The 21,755-nt window shown below is 31.7% G+C and overlaps 3 protein-coding genes and 1 long non-coding RNA gene across 6 annotated transcripts in view; 3 read left to right on the forward strand and 1 right to left on the reverse strand.

Moving 5' to 3' along the window:
• IP3K1 (inositol-trisphosphate 3-kinase-like protein) overlaps positions 1–21,755 on the forward strand; it is a 139,088-nt gene that overhangs the window by 70,463 nt on the left and 46,870 nt on the right. Inside the window, exons 1-2 of one of the 3 annotated variants that reach the window (XM_081978478.1) lie at positions 15,052–15,215; positions 16,442–16,525. In XM_081978478.1, coding sequence (XP_081834604.1) covers positions 15,144–15,215; positions 16,442–16,525 — 156 coding nt within the window. In that variant the 5' untranslated portion in view covers positions 15,052–15,143. Of the gene's footprint in view, positions 1–15,051; positions 15,216–16,441; positions 16,526–21,755 lie in introns of those variants that run through there. The other 2 variants (XM_081978475.1, XM_081978480.1) reach the window with 2 other exon arrangements.
• On the forward strand, positions 42–2,226 carry Arl6IP1 (ADP-ribosylation factor-like 6 interacting protein 1). Its single transcript, XM_081978731.1, has 5 exons — positions 42–193; positions 259–414; positions 808–922; positions 978–1,234; positions 1,291–2,226. The coding sequence occupies exons 1-5, from the start codon at positions 182–184 to the stop codon at positions 1,507–1,509; spliced, it is 759 nt and encodes a 252-aa protein (XP_081834857.1). The 5' UTR covers positions 42–181; the 3' UTR covers positions 1,510–2,226.
• On the reverse strand, positions 3,629–14,864 carry ana3 (rotatin homolog anastral spindle 3). The gene is made up of 27 exons (XM_081977878.1): positions 14,705–14,864; positions 14,461–14,648; positions 14,090–14,409; positions 13,764–14,034; positions 13,544–13,684; positions 13,267–13,491; positions 13,015–13,181; positions 12,375–12,594; positions 12,065–12,326; positions 11,812–12,011; positions 11,497–11,756; positions 11,276–11,444; positions 10,911–11,220; positions 10,654–10,857; positions 10,317–10,596; positions 9,758–9,945; positions 9,409–9,672; positions 9,091–9,341; positions 7,444–7,597; positions 7,197–7,387; positions 6,855–7,147; positions 6,597–6,793; positions 6,335–6,547; positions 5,474–6,283; positions 4,423–4,634; positions 4,088–4,358; positions 3,629–4,031 (listed from the first exon to the last, which is right to left on the reverse strand). Exons 1-27 carry the CDS (start codon positions 14,751–14,753, stop codon positions 3,757–3,759), a joined length of 6,585 nt encoding a protein of 2,194 aa, XP_081834004.1. The 5' UTR covers positions 14,754–14,864; the 3' UTR covers positions 3,629–3,756.
• Positions 18,753–20,410, forward strand: LOC145728346 (uncharacterized). Its single transcript, XR_014178064.1, has 2 exons — positions 18,753–19,160; positions 19,191–20,410. It is a non-coding gene; the product is annotated as an uncharacterized LOC145728346 (long non-coding RNA).

Consider the following 21,755-nt stretch of genomic DNA (forward strand, 5'->3'; position numbering starts at 1 on the left):
AGTTTGATCAAAACCAAAAATGACAGCAAAACAAAAGAAAGATGACTGCGCGCATTCTGTCAATTTCTGCAACCTGATTAATTACCTTTTATTTATTTGTCAACACACAATCAGACCTTAAAAAGGGCAATTCATATTTAATTATATTCAGTTTATCGTGCTTTGTCAGAGCCTTTAAATCATGTCTGAGAAGGTAAGGTTTTTCGTATTCACTAGCTGCAATAAGTATAGAAATTTTCGTTTAAATTTAACTTCAAGGATGGACTTTGCCTTCAACCCTCCAAGCCCTTTGAATTGAGCTTTGAACCTTGTGTTGGTGACCAAGGTAGCTTGTCAAAGGGTATTCGCTTATTAGATCCCCCATCCAGCACTTCCATAACCAGTAATTACAAGATTTCCCTTCCACCATCCATGGTATATATTTTTTTATGTCCTTTTGTTTTCCTCAGTACAGAATTAGCAAAATTACTTATTTAAGAGGTTCACTAATGAAAACTTTCAAATATCCTTACAGGTGACAAAATGTCTGTTTTTGTCATTGTGTAAAAAAGGACCTAGTTTTGTAAGACTATTTACAAGATTCTAATTAAAGTTTTAGTCTACTCAGTTTACTACAAAGCTGGAAAACACAAGTTCTTTATTTATAGATGTGTTGTACTATGTAGAGCAGAGGAAGAATTTAAAATAATTTATTTTCTTATTTTAACATTGTTATTCACTTTGGCAGTAACCAATAAACAGCTAAAAAAAAAACAGTTACTTCAATTTACATTATGAACATATTGTATCCTACATATTTTTCTGCAGGAAACACAAATTAGAAAACTCAAACTATCTCTAGAACCTTGGAGAGAAATAGTTTTATACTTAAACAAAGTATTGCTATGGGAACAAAAATATTATGCTTCAGCTATATTAACTGGTATAAATCTGCTATTATTCAACATTTTGTAAAGTTAATTTACTGTGAATTTCAGGAATTACATTTTTGTTTACCATAATTTTGTTTGCTGATCCAAGTATTCTCACTGTCATATCATTAACTGGACTGGCTCTAACTCTGGCTGACTATTTTATGCCCCTGATTCTACAATCCATCTTCAAACCTGAAATGTGGTCTGGAGACAAACAGAAGGAATTTGAAGAGATTTGCACTAATATCATTTTGTATAAAACCAAGGCCGAGTTGCTACTGTCTTCTTATTGTAGGATGAGAGTTACTAATCCTAAACTGGTGAGTGTTATATTTAGTTTTATTTACTAGGTGCATTAATTTATGAAACATTTTAGTATTTTGGCATAACAATATTGACATTAACTTTATTTGCCTGGATTGGAAGTACTGTTGATAACTTGCTGCTAACATACCTTCTTGTGACATTCCTGATTATGTTGCCTGGAATGCAACATCATGGAATGTTGAATAAATTTTCTGAAACTTGTTCCAAGCTTTTTAACGAATTAGTTGAAAATGCCAAGGCAAGAGTTGGCCAAAAAAAGACCCAGTGACCTGTTCCTAATCTTTTCACTATTTTTAATAATTGATTTTAAAGTAGTTATAGAAAACGTTTAATAGCGTCTTCCATTCTACAACTTTGACAAAACTTCAGTTTGTAAATAGTTTTACTAAAAAACAAACAAGTTAACTTTAAAATGCAGGTAGTTTTAATGAAGGGAATGGAATTCGTACCGATTAATATCTGTATTGTGTTAGTTATCATTTGTGTACCAGATACATAAAATTGTGTGTGATATTATAAGCCAGACTGATAATTATAATTTAAAAAGTAGTTTTGTATGAATTTATTAATTACATACGGGTGTTCTCAGAAATGACTTCAAGGTGTTCATTTATTCTTTCCTGAATATTGAAAAAGTCATAATGACACAGTAACTGACAAAATGTCGACGTTTAACTGAAACATTAAAAAATTTAATAGTTTTGCAACAGATGGGATACATTATGAAGCCAGGCTAGAAAATGTTAACTGAAATAACAATTATAATTCAAGATACGTTCAGAAACTTGAAGAACATTGAAGTGTTTGATGTAAAAACACCGGAGGATTTGTACAAGTTGTTTTTCTTTTGCCACGTTTTTTCGTGGCTCGTTTTGATGTGGAAACTGCGAAGCTAATTCTAGTTATCATGATGGGGCGGCGTATATGGAGGAAAAAGCAATTTTGTAATAGTCACTTTAAGAGATAATAAATTAACGTTTACCTACCAGCATTTTTGTAATGTAAAAGCCAAAAATAACAATATAATTAAACTTTGTACTGAAATTTGAAAGTGATATTAGAACACTTACTTCCCAGCTGTTGGTTCAGGTTGAAGGTGTTATCTTTTTTAAGTCATACTTTAACATGTCTAAGCAATTTTAATTCAGTAGACTATAACAACGAAAAAGTGTGTAACAAAGATGGGCGTCATTTTGGCGGCTTCTAGCTACCAAACGGTCAAATAATAATAATAACAGTAAAAACTGAAAATTCGCGTCTTAAGAAAATTGTACACCTCAAAGTAGCAGCATTTTTTAAGTAAAAATCTACGTTTTAAAACCTGAACTGTTAGAGAAGTCACTTTTCAGCATTCAAATTCAATTTCAAAAGGTTTTATTTCCTTAAAAATTTTAGACTTAATAAGTGTTTTTTTGAAACTCTTGACTTTTGGCGGTTTGAACGTAGTGACGTCACTTTGCAAGCAATTTCTTCAGGAAGTTAAGGTCAAATTCGACCTCAAATATCTCTGAAACAAAGACATTTTCTATAGCACGTATTTTGGTCACTCTGTATATAACCCTGACAAGTGTGCAAAATCCACTGACCTAAAAATATACTCTTATTTGAAAAGTTAAGGCAGTAAAGCACTTTTTGAGTTTGAATTATGAATTTCATGATTGTGATACTTTAAACCCAGTGACGTCACTTTTATGAACATTTCTTCTCCGAGCTAATGCTAAATTTGACCGCAAAAATCTCGGAAACTTTTTGGGTCCTTTTTGGAAACCTTGAACTCAGTGTTCTTGTTTTGCAAGCAATTCCTTTAAAAAGTTAAGGTTAATTTTGACCTCAAATTTTGATGATAATCTGTGTAATATAAGAAACTATATTTTCACTAATTGGAATGGTTTATATTCAGTCGCCCAAAAATTAGTGTAAGCATCAAGACGAAAAGCTTTCTTACTGCTCAAAACGAAAGTTTAAGGAAAAAAATCTCATCCAACTCATTTTTTTGGTGAAATTATCAGACAATTCTATAAAATATCGAAAAATCATGATCATAGATTGAGTATGGTTTTCACAGGGCAAGAATTAAAAAAAATAGAATAATATATGAAATAATTAAATTTACTGTTATATACGCTTTGGTGGTAAAAAGTTATAAAGTGCACTATTAACATAATATAGATTTCTGTTATTAACTACACAAAGTACGAATATGGGTACAAATTTGAATAAAGTCAATAAAAAGCTCCACATCCGCGAAATCTAAAAAATGATAAATGAATAAGACGCACATTCCTACCGTAAAAAATTAGTGGAAAATGTCTAAATATTAAATAAAACATCACTTTTTTTATTTTAAAAACAGTATATTTTAAAAAAATAGAAAACTTTGAACAACTGTTAATGAGTTGTACAATTTAACATGCGATCGTCATAAAACTTTAAAAAGACAATACATAGCGTCGCTTAAAACCATTCACTATTAATTTGTTAAATTTATAGATTTCCTTCTGTAACATTACCTAATTTATTTTGACCGCCTACCTTTGTCATTTCCTCTTAATATGTCTAATACTAGTTCCATCATATCCAAGTCTTCCTGTCTAAACGAATCGCTAGAATGACCTAGTAACTTGGCGCACTTGATTATATTATCTAATTTTGCGTCTAATTTGGCAGACTTAAAAACCAGTTTTGCTTTTTGATTATTCGCCGCCATAGCCCATATTATTGACACTGCAGTCTTTTTTTCATTGGAAGTTCCTAAGGATAGTTTTGACTGAAGAACATTGAGAAACTCACCTATAAAATTAAGATTTATTCTAATACAGACTGAAAACAATGAAGAAAATATTAACCTGATGACAACAGTCGAGGTCGGTTAGGTTGATAAAAAGTAACATTCCTCAAAACCAGCAAAGCTGCCTGCCTATTAGCATCTTTGGTACTGTTAGTCAGTCCAATCAAAATATCCAACATATCATTTCCTTTTGCCACCGTGCTTTGACCTTCCGGATACTGAGTGTACGTTTGGAGAAACTCTAACCAAATCAGTTCTACATTATCCCATGGAAACTGTCGTTTAGTAACTCCAGGGTGCAGTCTTGTAATCGATTGAAATAAGTTACTCTAAAGATGAGAACTAAACTTGATTAATACTTTGTTCTATAAAACATTTGGAAGTTTGACTGACCTTAGAAATAATAACTCTGCATTCTAAAATATCACAGTTATGATGCAAAATGTCAAAAGCTAATTCTAGTGTTTGTAAACTGTGGTTTCTACTAATTTGTTCCATTTCCTTTGTTATTAACGCAATCACTGAATGTAGCAGTGATACATTTGTTGGAGTTTTTCTAGGTCCGGAACCAGCAACCGAACTGGTTAGGGGAAGTGTTTTACATGCTAACAAACAAATTTATTATCAAAAAGCCGGAACACAAAATTGATACTACTAATCGCTACAGGTTAGTTCTACAATAAGTTTTTGTAAAAAAATCCACCCAATGATGAAAATAAACAACTTAAGTATTTACTTTATAAAACCTGGAATAAAAAAGGTTGTTAGTGCTGAATTACCTACTACTGCAGTTATATTCAGGTAACCACTGAATTTTAAATTATAGACACCAGCACTTTTGTAAATCAAAATTGTTAATACATCTTCCTGCAAATATTTCAAAAAACTAAAATATTTTCATGAGATTCTTTGAGTGCGCGTTTACTACCGATTTTTTATGATTAACCCTGTAAAAAAGCCGATTATTTAGACACCCTGTATGTAATAAGTGGTTCAAATTTTTGTAGACTCCAAATATGTAATAATATATACAGGTTGTTTTCTTTAAAATAATAAAACTATTATATCGACTCTCGTCGACTTTTGGTATAATAACAGAACTAGGATCATCTTGAAAATATTTTAGTTATATTGGAACATGGCACTATGCTGCTGAACTTTCAAAAATTTCGTATATCTACTGGGTATTTCAGGTTTTAATAGACAATTTTACACCGAATATTCTACGTCTAAAAATAACTATAGTTTGCTATATTGCAAAAATGCTTTTCGTTCAATAAATACAGGGTGCTAAGTTTTTTTTTTCTAGTGCTTTTTTTTATACTTATACTGTATTGTACTTTTCCTTACTAGTTACGTAAATATAGCTATCGCATGAATATGTTACTGAACACTAATATAAATAGAAAAAAAATATAACTGCTTAAAATATAAACAAACTTACCTTGAGGACAGTCTAATGTAAAGACCGACAACATCCTAAGAATATCCACTAAATAACAATTTTGAAACAAAAACCATATCCACAGTTTATGAATGACATCAGCTAAATTCAAGCTGGCCGCCAAACACTTCGCTTGTTGACAGTTCAGCATAAAATTAGTCAAAAGTCCGATTAAATCCACAATTTCCTGAATTACCGGAAGTATCCTCTTTTTGTCTTGCACTTTACGTAAACTATCCACAGATTCGAGGCTTAACTTAATGTGAAAGTCCCTTAGTTCTTTGACTATAGTCTCCATCAACCCTTTTTCTAAAGCCAGCTTTTTCGCTTCCTGCGAAATGCATAGTAGACCTGTCAAGCCAGCTATTACCATGGACTTTTTTTTAGTAATCTGCCCATCGCCAAGTAATTTGATATTGATAATGTCGAAAAGATACAGGAGAATTTTGCATAGTTCTGCACCAACCATTAGAGCGTCGTTAGAACTTTCAGTGATGCTAACTTCAATTTCTTCCATACTATCTTGTCTAGGAATTTGTTTGATCACCTGTCCAAAATAAGCTTCTTCTAATATGTTACTTGAACTTTTACTGCTGTAGACATCTTTTAATTGTTTCTTAAAATTGGGATTTTTTTTGTGATAGTTGTCCTTAAGTGAAGATATAAAAACTGTTTTAGGACTTCTCACTGTATCAAGGATATTCTCTATGGAATGTTGATGATCTAGTTTGATATCAGTTTGGTTTAAAACTACATCACATTCTAGCCGAAGTAATGCCACTAGGATTATTAAAGATGAATTTTGTAGGTCTGAAATTTTATTCAATTTGTTTTTGAACGTATGTATTGAATTTTTTTTACCGTTAGTTCCAACACTTCCTAAAGATTCGCAAAGTGCGTCTAAAAATATATCAACCCCAGTTTGTTCAATAGTTTCTGATATTATAACAAGACTTTCAGTTTTTCTTGGGCTACCATTGTCTTCCTCAAAACCGTCTAGTAGAGTGGCAACTAAGTTAAAAATTTCGCTCCAGAGTTTGTTTTTTAAATAAATAAGTTGTGACAGATGAACATCTGAAGTGAAAGTATAAGAATTTGTTTGCATAAATAATGCATTACTTACGGTAGTTTTTTGCATTAAGTAAGCCAAACAATTCATTCATACAGTCTTTGGTATGTAATATTGTTCCAATACAAATCGGACTAATACGGCACAACTTTCTAAGGACACAACAAACACTAGTGTTCATTTCCATTAAACCACAGTATAAAGCTAACTCCTTTTTATTGTCCACCGCTACAGATGGCAAACATAAAGTTCTAAAAAACGAAAGAATACACTGAAAAGAAAATTCCAAACTACAGATTAAAAAAAAAATACCTAAAAATCAATTTGATCAGTCCAGTATCGTGTAATTTCGCACAAACACCAACAGGGTGTAGATCGATAATATTGTGAAGAAAAATGCAAGTGGATTTAATTAGTCCGGGGGTTGAAACGTTAACACGAACCTCGCGAGGCTCACTTCCAGAACTTGAGCTGCGTTCAGTCTCCTGACTACCTTGCCAAGGATTTCTGTACGATTTTAAGGAGTAATCCAAAGTGAATAACGAGGAAAGAATAATGTCTAGGTGACTGTAGAAGTCAAACTCGTCCAGTAGAATTAGTACCTCCTAAAATTGAACACTTGCACAAAAAAACAATATTATTGAGTTTCAGTACCGTCTTCCTGGCATTAGATGACGATACGCTTAAAGAGACTGATGTACTACTGTTAGATGAAGTATAAAACAAATAGCTGCATAAATTAGCCAGCAACAAAGCAGCGTTTTCCTGTACAATTCCTGCTTCACCGTGATCCACTAACATAGTCAAGGCTAAGTCCCAAAGACTTCCATTCTCACGCTGAAGATCTAATAAAAGTAATTTGTATTGCTTTGATATGGATCGGTCATTCAACGTGTTTTACCTTGAATCAATGTTTCACAAGCTCGGGGAGAGTTACTTAAATTACTGAATAGTTGAAGAGCGGCCGCTCTAAGGATGACATCGCGGCTAGCCCACAAAGCTAAAAAACTTCGAGTTGAACGAGTTTCTTCTTCAAAGAAACATTGCTCCCATTTCTAAAATTGTTTTGTGAGATTTTAGTTTACCACAGTATAAACAATGGTATATCAATAAATAGTATTCTTAAAATCAAAATTCTAATTTTACAAAGTCTTTTTGGAACAGTTGACCTTTTGTGGCGTTGTTCAAGTTTTTGCAGAATCTTTCTTCTAAAACTTGAAACTCAGTACGTTAAGTAGCCAGCTAAGTAGTATTGTAAAATAGAGTTATTCAAACTTTGTCAAAATTACCGTCATACATTTAGAGCCGTTACTCTTCCGGTGGTGTATCAAACCTGATGAAATATAATATGTTAAGTAACCACCTGTTAAGAACTTTAGAATTGTAAAATGTAGCTTAGAGGCATTGTCTTTTTAACACAGTTGACTAATGTCAGTTTGTGGCTATGTTATGGTATGTTTTATTATTTTTTCGCAAGCTTGAAGATTCCCAGGATTAACCGTAGCACAGAAAATATAGATAAGCTACAGAAGTCCGGTCGAATAGTAAATATACACTTGGAAATGGCGCTAATAGATGTCCTCTTTGATCTTAAAATTCTTTGTCCTGTAGTAATTACACTGTTATACCTATTATAGTTCGATGTCTTTGTTTATAAAGTTTGAAATACTGGATAAAACAACAAAGTATTATTTATTTGGTAGGCTGAAATGGTACAGGGGTTGTTGAATAACACAAAGTCATCTCCACAGCAAAGTTATACGTATGTTGTTTACTGTGGAGATGACTGTGTTAGTCAACAACCCCCCACAATTTTCGTATTTCTAACCGTTTCCAAGATATTAGTTATTTCAAGATATTAGTCAACATTTTCGCTTTGACCTGCTCTTTCACTTCGTGCTTAACACTGTTGAACATATACAAGGTGTTCATAAAACAAGAAAAGATAGTCAAATTTGAAACTAATGCTCTGTCAGTTGTGACCGCGTTTACTCGGTTGTGTGGGGGTAAACTCTGACTGCAGACAGTTATGAACATTTTTGGTCTGTTACAAAATTGATATTCGACTTTTCTCAAAACTGTATTTAAATTACTTTCAAAATTCTGTATCTCGGTTATTTTAAACTCAAAATGTTCGTCTTGAACTGCTCTTTTACCTCTCCTAAGCTGCAACACTTGATTACTTTGTCAGGGAAAAATGGACTTCACCATTATTCTCCGTGGATCTTCACCTATTTTTTTTTTTAGTTTTAGTTTTACAGTTAGAATGTTGCTTGAGATATTTGCCTTTTGTCTTTCAGAAAATTTGTCCATTTTTCTTGAACTGTCTTATTCAAAGTTAAGGAAGTACAGTATTAAAGTTGAGTAACCATAAGTGCCATAAGTTAAAAATCTATTATCATTAATGCTAAATCTATATGAGCAGGATTTGCTCAAATCTCAGCACAGCAGGTAGTATTCTTGACCACCACTTTTTCTTGACTAATGATAAACTACAAACAATGCTGTAATTTTTGCAAATACTACATATGTGGACATCATATCTTACCTTCACTCTGCTATGTTGCAACTCAGCCAGCAAATGATTGAGTATAAATAGAACATTCCTTGATATACTTAATCCCATCACGGAAACAGTAGCAGTTGCTCCTTTTCCGCAATGAAAAGCAGTCAACAACTCGCAAAGACTGGATATCAGTTGAGGTATAGGCTCTAAAGGGGCACAACCTGGACGACACCGACTCCAACCTAATCTTGCTGTTAAATGCACCAAACAGGCTAGTAAAGCGTCCAAATACGCTACAAATAGAACCAGTAAACCCACAAAAAAATATTGTACATTAAACTAAATCAGGAATAAACGTACCTAAATTATAAAAATGTTGGGTGTTATTAAACCGAATATTATCGCTAATAATTTGTATTACATGTCGCCAGCCCGATACTGGTTCTTTTTCACTTGGCACGTAATAGTCCAGGTAACGATGCTCTCGAGTTACGCAAAGAGTTACTAACTTAACCAACTCTTGACTTAACAGTTTCGTGTCTTCTTCCATACAGTTTTCCGCCGACAAAAGATCGAGCATACAATGATTGGGGTTTTTAAGAAAGTCTGATATCCAGCAGTTTTCTACAAAAATGTGGATAACAGTTTGAAATTACCACTTTATTGACCCGTTAACTTAAAAAACAAGATCATTTAACAGTAAAAGTACCTGATTCTTTGTAAAAAGGTAGCAAAATTATTAGCAATTTTATAACTGCAAAAAGCAAGCGGATATCTTCTTCACTGGATGGTAACACTTCTAAATATCTGCTTAAAGATTTTTGCCATGGATGCGATAATAGTTGGTCGTACTGTATATCGCTTAATTGACTGGATGTTTGATAGAAATGCAAGTATCTAAAAAAGATATGTATGAATGAATTTTTCAAATAAGATCTGTTAAATTTCAAATATTTATTGACATAAAAAGGCTAAAAATCCGAACACAAAACTCAAAAATAACAAAAAACAAAAAGTGAGAATTTCAAATATCAAATACCCAAGAACAAAACTTAATAGGAATTGAAATAAAGGGCTTTTCAAAGGCTTTTTAAATATCAAATACTGCCCAGCTCTGATAATAGCAACCCGCCTAACTCAAAAAAAGCAAAGACAATCCATAGCATAGATTGACACCCTGTACAATACATAAATTTGACACTATACCTTTCTGCGTTAATTAATCAAATTAAAATAAACAAATACACTAGAATAAAAATTATACTTACAAAGCCAACTTAGCTAAACAATCCTGAACTACTTCATGTGCAGTGGCGTTTTGTATACTGTACAGATACTTTTGTAGGCAATAATGAACAGAAGAGACTTTTATTTGCTGTAAATCATGTTGTTTTAAGTCTAAAACGTTACTGCAGGCTATAGCAGAGTCAGGAAGCAAAGAAAAATTTGCCTCATTTATATTTATTAAATTTTTAAATCCATCATGAAGATCTGCGTTCCACTGTACTTGTAGTGAGCTCAGACTCCATCGGTCTAGTATAATTTCCGCTAAAATTAAGGATTAATATGAAACCAATTTGTGTAGAGTGAATATAAGTTACTCACAGTACAAATCCTCGTTAGAGTTTTCGGTGTTAGTTAAATGAGTATGGGCGATAAATGGTGTTTGGAATGTTTCATTAATTAAACTGGGAATTGAAAATGTTGCTTTGGAGGGAGAACCACGCAAAAAATCTTTAAATATTAGAACAAATAGAAGGACAGCTCCGTCATGGCGCATTCTGTCTTCAGTGAAAAACAGAAAAAGACCTAAAATACACCTTTATAATCGCAAAAAGGTTGATACAATACAAACAACATACCTCTTAAGATATAATATAAAACATCTGGATTTGAACTAAGTTCTTCGCGTACACTGAAATGATAAAGTGCAAGAGATTTCAAGATTGAAACAATAGGGATAATTGAGTCAGGGTAATCCCTGTAATCGCTTTCTTTTAAAGATCTTTCCATTAGTTCTATGATGAGATCAATGCCAGAAGCGTTCAAAAATACATCGTAAAGAAGATAATCCTCCATCATAACGCTAACCTGGTTTAAAGCCGACCTGCGGATTACCGGTTCAACGTTATCAGATTTTAGTAAATCCAAAACTTGATTCAGGCTGCTGGGCTGTAAATATATTAATTACTTATTTATTGGCCATTCCTAAATAGCAAAAACAAACCTGATAGAAATGATCAGATTTCCTCAATTTATTCACATCCACAACCGCCTGTTTCAAAATACAAGCATTAGAAAAAGCCTTGTCGTAAATGGTGTTAAATTTCGGCAAAATATTTCTAGAATCCTCTTGTTTTGCTATTAACCAACACAAACGTGAAAATGCCTCTTTTCTAAAAAATACTATAAAGCCACTACTTTACTTTTAATAATTAAAAATCACACCGTAAAATAGGATCAACAGCAAAAAGTAACTCAATATTACACTTGAGCATCACAATATCGGGAATTAACATGGCCTTAGATGTATCCGGATCAATAATATTAACTACAGTGCGTCCTAATGCAGTAGAGTTGTCTGAATGGCACATTATAACTGGTAATACAGGAATCAGTGCTTCAATAGAAATATTCCAGATTTGTTCCGTTACTATAACTTTGCTTTTCAATATGTAAAGAAGTATTTCTTCTGCGTATGTTTTAATCTGTAATGTTTCTCCATTAAACACGCAACCAAAATTATTTAGATTTTCTATTTACCTGCGGGGTTTTTACACCAAACATGGCAATTTCTTTTAGTATTTCAGAATTAAGTAAAAAATAAATTTGAGATCCCACTTCTCCACGTGAAGTAAAATTTGTTTGAGTCGTTATATTCTCGACTACTTTCTTGTGGCATAAATTGTACATTTCCTTCTGAATTTCTGGTAAACGGTGTGCCAATAATTGGAGAGTTGTTTCTAGAAAAACACCTTTGATGTCTCTAGTTTAATTTGTATAATATTTCACACACCATTAGCTAGTTTAGTAACTTCTAAATCGTCTCTGTAGTTGTACAGTTTATCAGAACATAATTCTACATAAGCAGAAAGAAACTGCAAACTTCTATGAAACTCCACACTAGAAATTGCAGTGTGCGCCAGTTTAAACTTGTCAGACACAGACAACTTTCCACCATTCTTTAAAAACTTTATAGTGGTTGATAGACCATCACAAATCCTCATGGTTGTCTGGTATTTTCTTATAGCAGTCTTATCAGACTCAGAACTAAAACTCTTAATTATTTCGATTAATGTATGATTTCATTCAGCATTGCTAAATACCTCAACAAACTGGAGAAGACATTTTTGAATTTTAGGATACAGTCTACCTAAACTGATATCCAGTAAGCTGTTGGCCAAAGACAACTTAAAATTTTTGGGTAGAATCAGAGATGCTTTTGATGGAGGTATTAGACTTTTGAGCCATTTGGTGCTGATGCAAAGCAAATATAGGTAGACCACTCTACAGATGAGATTTTCTTCCAAACTTAAAGATTCTATCCTAAATAGGAAATACGAATTTTAATTTTTTGAAACAACTTTGATGAATGAACTCAGTTTGATGTAAACGGAGTTTTTTTAAAACTTTTTAATAAACACAGTATGATAGTTATTTAAAAGTAAGACTTTTAAATCACTAGTGCAATTATGTGGTGTTTTTGTCTTTGAGAGTCTCCTTAAGGAGTTACATGGCAAAAAGTGACAAGATACACCAAACTGCTTTTTTAAAACTAACCCACCATCATCAGTCTCAATCACTCTGCACTAGTTTGGTAAAATTGATGATTATGTATCTCAAAGGGAGCTATGTAATGGATTATTACCGTGCTAGTCGTAGATATAAACAAATTAATTCACAAGTGAAAAAAAACAAAAAAAAAAACAATTCACAGTTTTAAATAGTTGTTAATGAAAAACTCACCTAAAATATTCCAAGGTGTCACCTAATAAAGCTAGTGTGTTGTTAGTGTCTTTGAGAACAATCAAATCAAAGTTGGTTTCAGAATTTTTCCAAAAACCATCCCAAAATATGAGCCGTAGTAAAGAAGTAAGTTCATTTAAAAGCACTAGAGATAATGTTTGACCAACCTGAAAATGAAGCATTTATAAATAACCCAGTTAGTTTGTTACTATTTATTTAAGTTATTAGATCCAATATCCAATTCTTAATTACCTGGTTTAGTTTTGGTTTGTGCTCATTTACACTCTCAATTTTGTAACTCATACATTTTAATACAATATTCATGGTTCTAAAACAATAATCTGGAAGAGCAAACTGGGAATTTTTCAGCATCTCTTTCTCCTCAGGAAGCTCAAACTGATCTATATTTACAACACCATTTTCTGAGTTTTTGTTAGAACTTGGAGTCTGACAAAAAGACACCAAATTTGGAAGAACCTTAAACTGAATGTTTTCACAAAAATAAATGGCATAATGTTTGTAAGCCCACCTCAATTTTAAAATTTTGCATAGATGGATCAGTACAATGATTTATTCTAATTTGTAAAGCTTTTGTTAAATCCAATAAACATTCCAGAATGATATTAGTAAGTCTTGTTGAATGGCACCTTGACAATAAATCATAAAATGCCTGAAAAGCAAACAGCCATCCATAGTTATGCTATTTAGAAGCACAAAGTAAATAAATATAAAATAAAAAAAAATCTTACTGTAATAATTCCTGGTCTTTGTATAAAAACCTCAGCAGGAAAATCATGTAGCAAAACATTTACAAAAAATTCACATGAATGAAACAGAGTGGCTGAATTTGTTGGGTTTTTCAGGGAGGTTTCTACAGATTGCAAAACATTTCGGTCTGTTTCAATAAGTGGCTGCCACCTTAACACATATTCAAACTTTTCCTTGAGATTCATATTTTTCTTGTCTACTCTATATGTTGATCTATTGGATTCTATTCTTTCAGTAGAAAAATGTGATACACTAAAATGAATATAAATAAATATGTTTTACACTTTTGAATGACTGATTGTGTTACCCAACTTGTGGTTCATATGAAGAGCTTTTTTCAACAAAGCCTTGTATTGAACTAGCAGTTCTTCCTAATAATGGTGAAGGCTTTGGTTGAGTATACTCATCTTCACAATTACTTCTATAGCTCAAAGGAATGTCATTAACTAAAGGTGGAACAATAGATGGTACCCCAGAATCATTAAGAAATGTGTCTGTGTCCATTAAATCAAGAATTTTGTCTATTTTAGTATAATATTTTGGATCAATAAATGACTTGATTTTTACAATCTCACTCTGGATAGCAGTTTTGCCAATATGTCGTACCAGCATTGGTCCTGTAGGCAACTAAACAAGCTTCATATATACAAAAGAGTAATTTTAAAATAAGTTGCTTACTTGTAAAACTGTTTCAATGAGACCAAGTACAACCTGTTCTTGTAAACAGGGTTCAAAAAGAAACCAGTTGAACAGATAACTAAGAAGTTCTCTAGTTCCTGATAATTCATTTTCAAAAGTGAAACCATTTTCCAGTTTTGACGCAACAGCAAACAATGCTCTTTCTCTTATTTCAGGTAGTTTATGGTCTGAAATTAAAGTAGCTATCCTAATACAAACTTATTAAGCCTAGGTACCTACTTACTCAATTTTCGAATTAAATCCAAGGAAATATATTGACCGTAGTCACACATGTTTTGCAGAATTTATATCAACAATGTGGCTTTAAAAACATAATTTTATTGTAAATATTGATTAAAACAGTCTGAAATCCAGTTTTTCAAAAATTCAAAACGTAAATATAAACAAACGGATGACAGTGACAAAAAGGTCTGTCAAGTTATTGTTTCTTTTGGGCCTAAATCACACCACATGACCAGTAAAACTAGTGCCAAGAACTTTGGTTTAAGGAGTAACTACGTGCACGTGATCATTGACAATCTTGTAACTGACATGTAAAATGACAGACGACCGGTTTTTTGTTATGTTTTTTTGTGAATGAATTTTACAATTTTTTCTTCTAATGTATTATTGTTCGTCTTTTATACACTATTGACAAATGTGCAACTGCAAAATACTTTAGAATGTCGGAGTTGGGCACCAATTTCCCCCCAGAAAAGTACTCTTCCACTTTTAGTCCAGAAACCGTGTCAAAGGTAAAGTGGTTATGTTTATATTTTGCTTTTACAAACTACTTATCAACAAAAATCTGTGGTTGTCTATACAGTCTATTATGTTTAAAGATGAATTTAATTTTTGTCAATGCTGATATGCATTATATCAGCAGATATGTGTGACCTACCTGTTTTGAGTTGAGCCACTAAACTGTAGAAGTTAACTTTTGTTGGTTTTGTCTTGATTTCAACTTTGTCTCCTTTACATCCAAGCAAATTAGGCAGAAAAGTGGACAGGGTGACAGTATAAACATGTTCCTTCTGTTGCTGTTGTTCAAAGTTGCTTCAAATATCAGTTATGTTAAATTAAGTTAAATGATAAACACACATATTGCTGCTGGGGCAATATTTAGTATGACAGTAGGGAGCCTCTGAATGGCAGGAGCTGAGTGTAAATAGGGTATATAAAATAAACAATTGTACACTATTAAGTAGATTTGCTTTATTTTGCAGGGACATGTTGTGTGCCTGTAGGACATGTTTTGAATGTGACAGCTTGATTCTTTATTTGTCATGTTCAAAACATTTATCTGCCTATTACATTGTTATGTCCCCCTATTTTTATTTGATTTTCCTTATTTGTCATATCCATTATCAATTGTATTTTTGTCTTTTTGTTCTTCTTTTTCTATGTTAAACTTTCTTTTTTCTTAAACCTTCTTTCATACAGATGTTTCTTGCTTGATGAAACCAATAAGCAGAAATGTATGTTGCCTGGTTATCATCCATATTCCTTTACTTTTGTTTGTTGAATTATCCACTCACAATTATTATTTTTCTTCTAAAATTAGACTGAAGAACAATTTGTATGGTTGTTTAAATAAATAACTAATAAAACAATTGACACTGAATTTTCTGACTTCAATTTATTTGAGTTCAATTCAAAATTACATTTCAAAATCAATTTTGTGTTATTACAATGTTATTCTTAATTTCTATTTGCTGTTCCTACTTCTTATTCATGCTTAAAAGGAGGCTAGAGAATATTTTTTATATTTGCTTCCATAGCAGAACATGTCATTTTTTCAACTTGGCAGGAAAGAACAGGCATAATCACTTTGGAATTATGAATTTAGAAGCATATCATCTTTGTGTTCCCTCCTTATACAGATCATAATCGTAGTTTAGTAGTAGTTGTAGTAGATTATCAGTAAATATAGTTTAACCAATAAACAGATTAAATACACAACTTATTTATCATATTTTAGGATGCAAATAAAATGACTGGTTCCCACTACCTGGTAAGCCAAGTTTCCAGTTCCCATTTAGCTGAAAACAGTACTACATCATTGGTAAGTATTTAATATAAATAGTATTATAATCATCATAATATATTTGTTCATATTATACCTGGACATCAGTAACATCTGTAGAGTTCAGAAATAACCCAATTTGACTGTAGTCGCTTTGGAAGGGGACAATAACAACAGTAAAATGTGATGGAATAAAGGTTTTGGTTTTTATGGTGAATTGATTAAATGGTACGGCTTTATTCCCTGTTATTATTTTTAACTGGACCTTTAAATTAAATCAGTTTCCTCGCTATCTGATGGTTTGATGGTTATTGCAATTTTCGGGACCTTTTGCCAGAAAACTCACTTTAAATATTCTTATACATTTTATGTACAGACCAGATTGCTGGTAGTTTGATAAACATCTTTAATGAAGATTAATACCTGAAACCTACGCGGTATTTAAATTGATTCCAATCATTAAAATAATTTGACCTTCAATGCAAAGTTTTTTTGCCTTTTATGTACTTATAGTGATAGACGGCAAAGTGGTGAACGTTGAAGTGACATGGTTTAATGTTTAATCACAAGTAAGTAATATACTTCATTTGTTTGCACTTTATTTGGCGTAATGATTTCCCTAAAATACTTTTGTTTATTAATATCATAAATAAAAATTTAAGATTTAATTACTAACCAGATGTTTTATATCTAGAAGCTAATGTTAGTTTTTTCAGATATTGAATATTTGAAAATATGGTAGCTGTTGTAAAGTTTAATTTACCTGATAAAGCTGAAATATGAATCAATTAATATGTGTTGCTTTGTCTACTAATTTATGTTTCATGTTTCTAACTAATATTTAATTGAATTATTTATTTTATAACAGATTGTTTTTTGCAGATATAAGAGGACACTGGATTATAAAAAAACTAAATATTTTTTTCATGTTAGAAGTTCATATTTGACAGAGGGGACAAAGCTTTAAGGTAAGATTAATGTTTGTTTTTTTCTAATTTAGACTTTGTGTCTTAATACGTCAATTATCAAATCAAGTACTAAATTGTTCATTGAGTATAAACAAACAAACTAAAATTAGATTGTACCCTAAATTGATTAGAATTTACTTTTTTCAGATGACTGTCCAAATAATGACTATAACACTGATGATTGTCTGCTGTGTGTCTATGATTAGAAGTGAAACTCCTAAACTATGCCCAGTATCACAACCCATCCAAAGTCAATTGAATATTTTGAAGGTAGAGGAAGGCATACTAAAACGTAATTTCTTTGGAACATTTAATGGATCAGTTTCAAATACCTCAAATGTTAATTTTTCGTTTTTGACGTCTAATATTCAAGTTATTAATATAATCCATCTTCCTATTAAGGAAATAGAAGATGACATATTTTTTAATTTTGTTTGTTTAAGTCATTTGAATTTGAGCTATAACATGATTACTAACATATCTTCAAACACGTTTGGAAACTTAACAGAATTAAAGGCACTCAATTTAAGTATGAATTTTATTAAGACTATTTCGGTACAGGCGTTTTCCGGATTAAAGTCACTTAAAAGTTTAGATTTATCGACCAACCGTATTTTAGCTGTGAACAAATTACAATTTGTGCATAATGTTCAGTTAGAGCATTTGAATTTATCACATAACTTAATCAAAAGTTTAAGTGATAGTTTTTCTCCTTTGATTCAATTAAAACAATTATTACTAAATGATTGCTCTATAGCTCAGTTTTATACATTTTGGATGAGGAATAACACCGTTTTGGAAAAACTCGATATATCGTCAAATCAAATGGTCGGTCTTTATGTTCATCAACATTCCTTCAATAAAAAATCCATGCAGTTGTGGAACTTTTCTAACAATTGCTTATCTCGTTTACCATTTGATAATATATCACTCGAATTCAGTAATTCTGCAACAATTATTGATTTAAATAACAATCTGTTTGATTGTTCTAAATGGCCAGAACATTTAAATAATTTTAAGAGACACAATATTAATTTGGCTCCAGTGAGAAACACTAGTGGAAAAAAAATTAAAACTTGGAACTGTTTTATTGAAAATCTACCAACCAATACCAATGTTTTTGTTCCTAGTTTGATAATTGTTTGCTTCATTATTGTTTCAATGTTTCTAGTGTTGTTTGTGATAGATTACCGAGCAAAACTTGGCTATAGGGAGAGAATAATAGAAAAAATTAGGAAGTGTTTCTTTGATAAACCTCTACGAAGGGAAGGCAGTTATAATCATTTACAAGTAGATTTCTGAAATTGTATGGGTCAAGTAGGACACAAATGCGTTTTGTATCAGTTCTTTTTATTTGTTGTTTGGAGTAGTTGTTTTTATGGGTGGCCCAATTAAAAAGTGGGTAAGATAAAATACGCTAATTTTTATTGGGACATTTCTTCCAGCATTATACAGACTAGTCATTAAAGAAAATACTACTTCAAACTTTCAAGTTTCACAAAGTAACCTGATATTTTTATGTAGTTTTTCAATCCTGTCTGATGTTTTAATGTAAATTGGATTTTATTGCTGAAATACATATTATTGAATATTATTGCTGGCGAACGTTAGAAAACATTTTCTAAGCTTCCGTTTCCACTGATACTTTTGAACTAGTAATTATTTTCCAATCTGATGTCAGTAATAAGATGGATCATAACAAAGACGTTACTTTTAACAACCGGCTTAAATTTTAGAAACGAGGAAGTACTAAGCGCGATATAAGTATTATAATGAGAATTCAATGTAGTAACAAATTCTCTATAGAATGGTAAAAGTTTTGTTCTAACGTTCTTTGATCATTTGCTAGTACAACAAGAGTTACTTCTCAATTAGTTCAATTGTATTTGGTTTTGTACTATAAAATCTACATTTCAAATGTCTCCAAATTAGTTAAACGGAGCTAAATTTGAAAATATTGGTGGCCACTCAGTTGAACTTTATCAACCAACTACTGACCAGAAAAGTTAGTATTAACAAACTGCTTTACATTAGCTACATGTAGTGGAGAATGTTTACATTATGTTTATAGTCGTTTTCCATTTTTATCGTGATTCATGTATTGTATTTTCCAATCCATCGTTCGTTTAGAATGGATCTATCTAAATAACTGAAAATAGAACGTGTGCAATCATCTCAAAAACAAATATTGAACAGAAAAATGTCTGTTGTTGAGCAACTGTTGGCTTATTTCTTTGCATAACTGCACTCTGTAGTCGGAATAATGTTCATTAAGTTTATGGACTAATTTTATTTTGTTAACAGAAAATTTGATGGCTTTTAAAAATAGTCTTTGTATTGACGTAAGAGAAATTCGTGTATGAGTGATTTGAGTATTGTCGTGCCCTACCTGTTTCAAATCCACTAATTAACACGGTCGAAGACTAGTCCAAGTCCAATTTACGTCAAAATTCAGACAGGACAAGATGGAAACATTACAAATTTTGGTATAATGGTTTGTAACTAAAGATGTCCACGTAGAAATCAAATAATTTAAATTCTACCAGGGGAATCATAATTAAGGTTGATACTATACAACCAAATCGCCTTTTTTGAAATAGGTTCTTCATCAGATTTATGTGGCTTTAACGCTTTAATGTTGAGACGGATTGATTTTCCTATGATATTAGTAGGTATTCTATTAAACATGTTAATAAGTTAAGATATAGTCAAAGAAATGTACAAAATGGCATTACATAGTATTATTTACTGGACATAGGATCCAGAATATTCGATAATAAAATTATTGTTTACTTGAAAAAAAATCATGGACAATATGCGTGCGTATTCAAGTTACTTTAAATGGCGTGAGTTAGCGTAATTTAAGTAGTTGTAAGATGTAAAATGAAAAATACTTTGGATGGATGGATGTTCTGTATTTATAGTTGAAGTTTGAATATAGAAATTACAAATTGTATTTTACTTCTTTATTTTTTTCCTTTTTTTGTGGTACTTGAAATAAGAAAATAAAGTTGAATATTACTACTTATTGTTTAGTACAGAGTGCACGTGCAATTAAAGCAATTTTAACCACGAGTCGCAAACATACAGTGCGTTTTTTTTAACGCGCAACATAGGATTTTACGTGTTAAAGTTAAGCCCATGTTAGACCATGTTATTTTGGAACTACAAGTATAAAACTTGACGGGTGTGTCTTTAGTACCCTGAAGCTTAAGTAAGTCTACCAATTTGGTCCAAAAAGTGATTTAAAACTGGAAAAAAATCATTTTTTTTCGAAACGATTTTATCCTTTCACACTCCCTGTATGCATTGTTGTTCCTTGTTGTTTTTGATACTGGCAGGGCAGGTAGCAGGTAAAGTGACTTATTTTGACTGCATCACGACCCGACATCTTTTGAACGTCAAAAGGGCATTTTATGATTGTTTGGAATATACTGTTTGGCTTCAAACGGAGGTCAATTTGAACAATTCACTTATAAAAATACTTCTTTTGTTCTTAACTTTCTTGATATAAAGTTAATGATCACCCTGTTTTACTTTCTACGCCAAATTTTACCTGCTACCTGCCGTGCCAGTGTCAAAAACAACAAAGAACAACAATGCATACAGGGAGTATGAAACGATAAAACCTTTTCGAAAAAAGATGATTTTTTGCAAGTTTTTTAACACTTTTTAGGCCGAATTGGTAAATTTACTTAAGCTTCAGGGTACGAAATAGCCACCCGTCAAGTTTTATACTTGTAGTTCCAAAATAACATGGTCTAACATGGGCTTAAAAATTTAACACGTGAAATCCTATGTTGCGCGTTAAAAAAAACGCACTGTAGATACTCCTCGAATTAAAAGGGCTTATTTTGAAATATTAGTAAAACAATTATAGCAATATTTTAGTCACCTATTTTTGCCAAAACTGTGATATGACTCATTGAACAGTACTATGATGTGTAATGTGTAATTGCTTCCTGTAATACTTTGTTCAGTTAGAGTACTGTAAGGAATTTCTACGACGTACTCCAAATGGGAAAACCCACAAAACATGTACTGTAAACCTGGCTAAAAAAAATGAATAACATTTTTGACAATCATTTTTATAATTTAGAAACCACGAAGGTTTCATCAAAAAGCTATAATTAGGACTTTACAATGTTCGTCACCCAGACAGCGTTACTTAGTCATAAAAACTCTGCCAAGCCAATTTTCTACTACCCTATTAACTTATTGTGTATCATGTGTGAAAACCTAATTGGTATGAAATAACCATTACACTTTGTTTATTGATATATCGATTTGGGAATGATAGT

This window comes from Ips typographus, linkage group LG4 (assembly GCF_016097725.1).
Source record: "Ips typographus isolate SLU linkage group LG4, UJ_Ityp_2.0, whole genome shotgun sequence".
Lineage (NCBI taxonomy): Eukaryota > Metazoa > Arthropoda > Insecta > Coleoptera > Curculionidae > Ips > Ips typographus.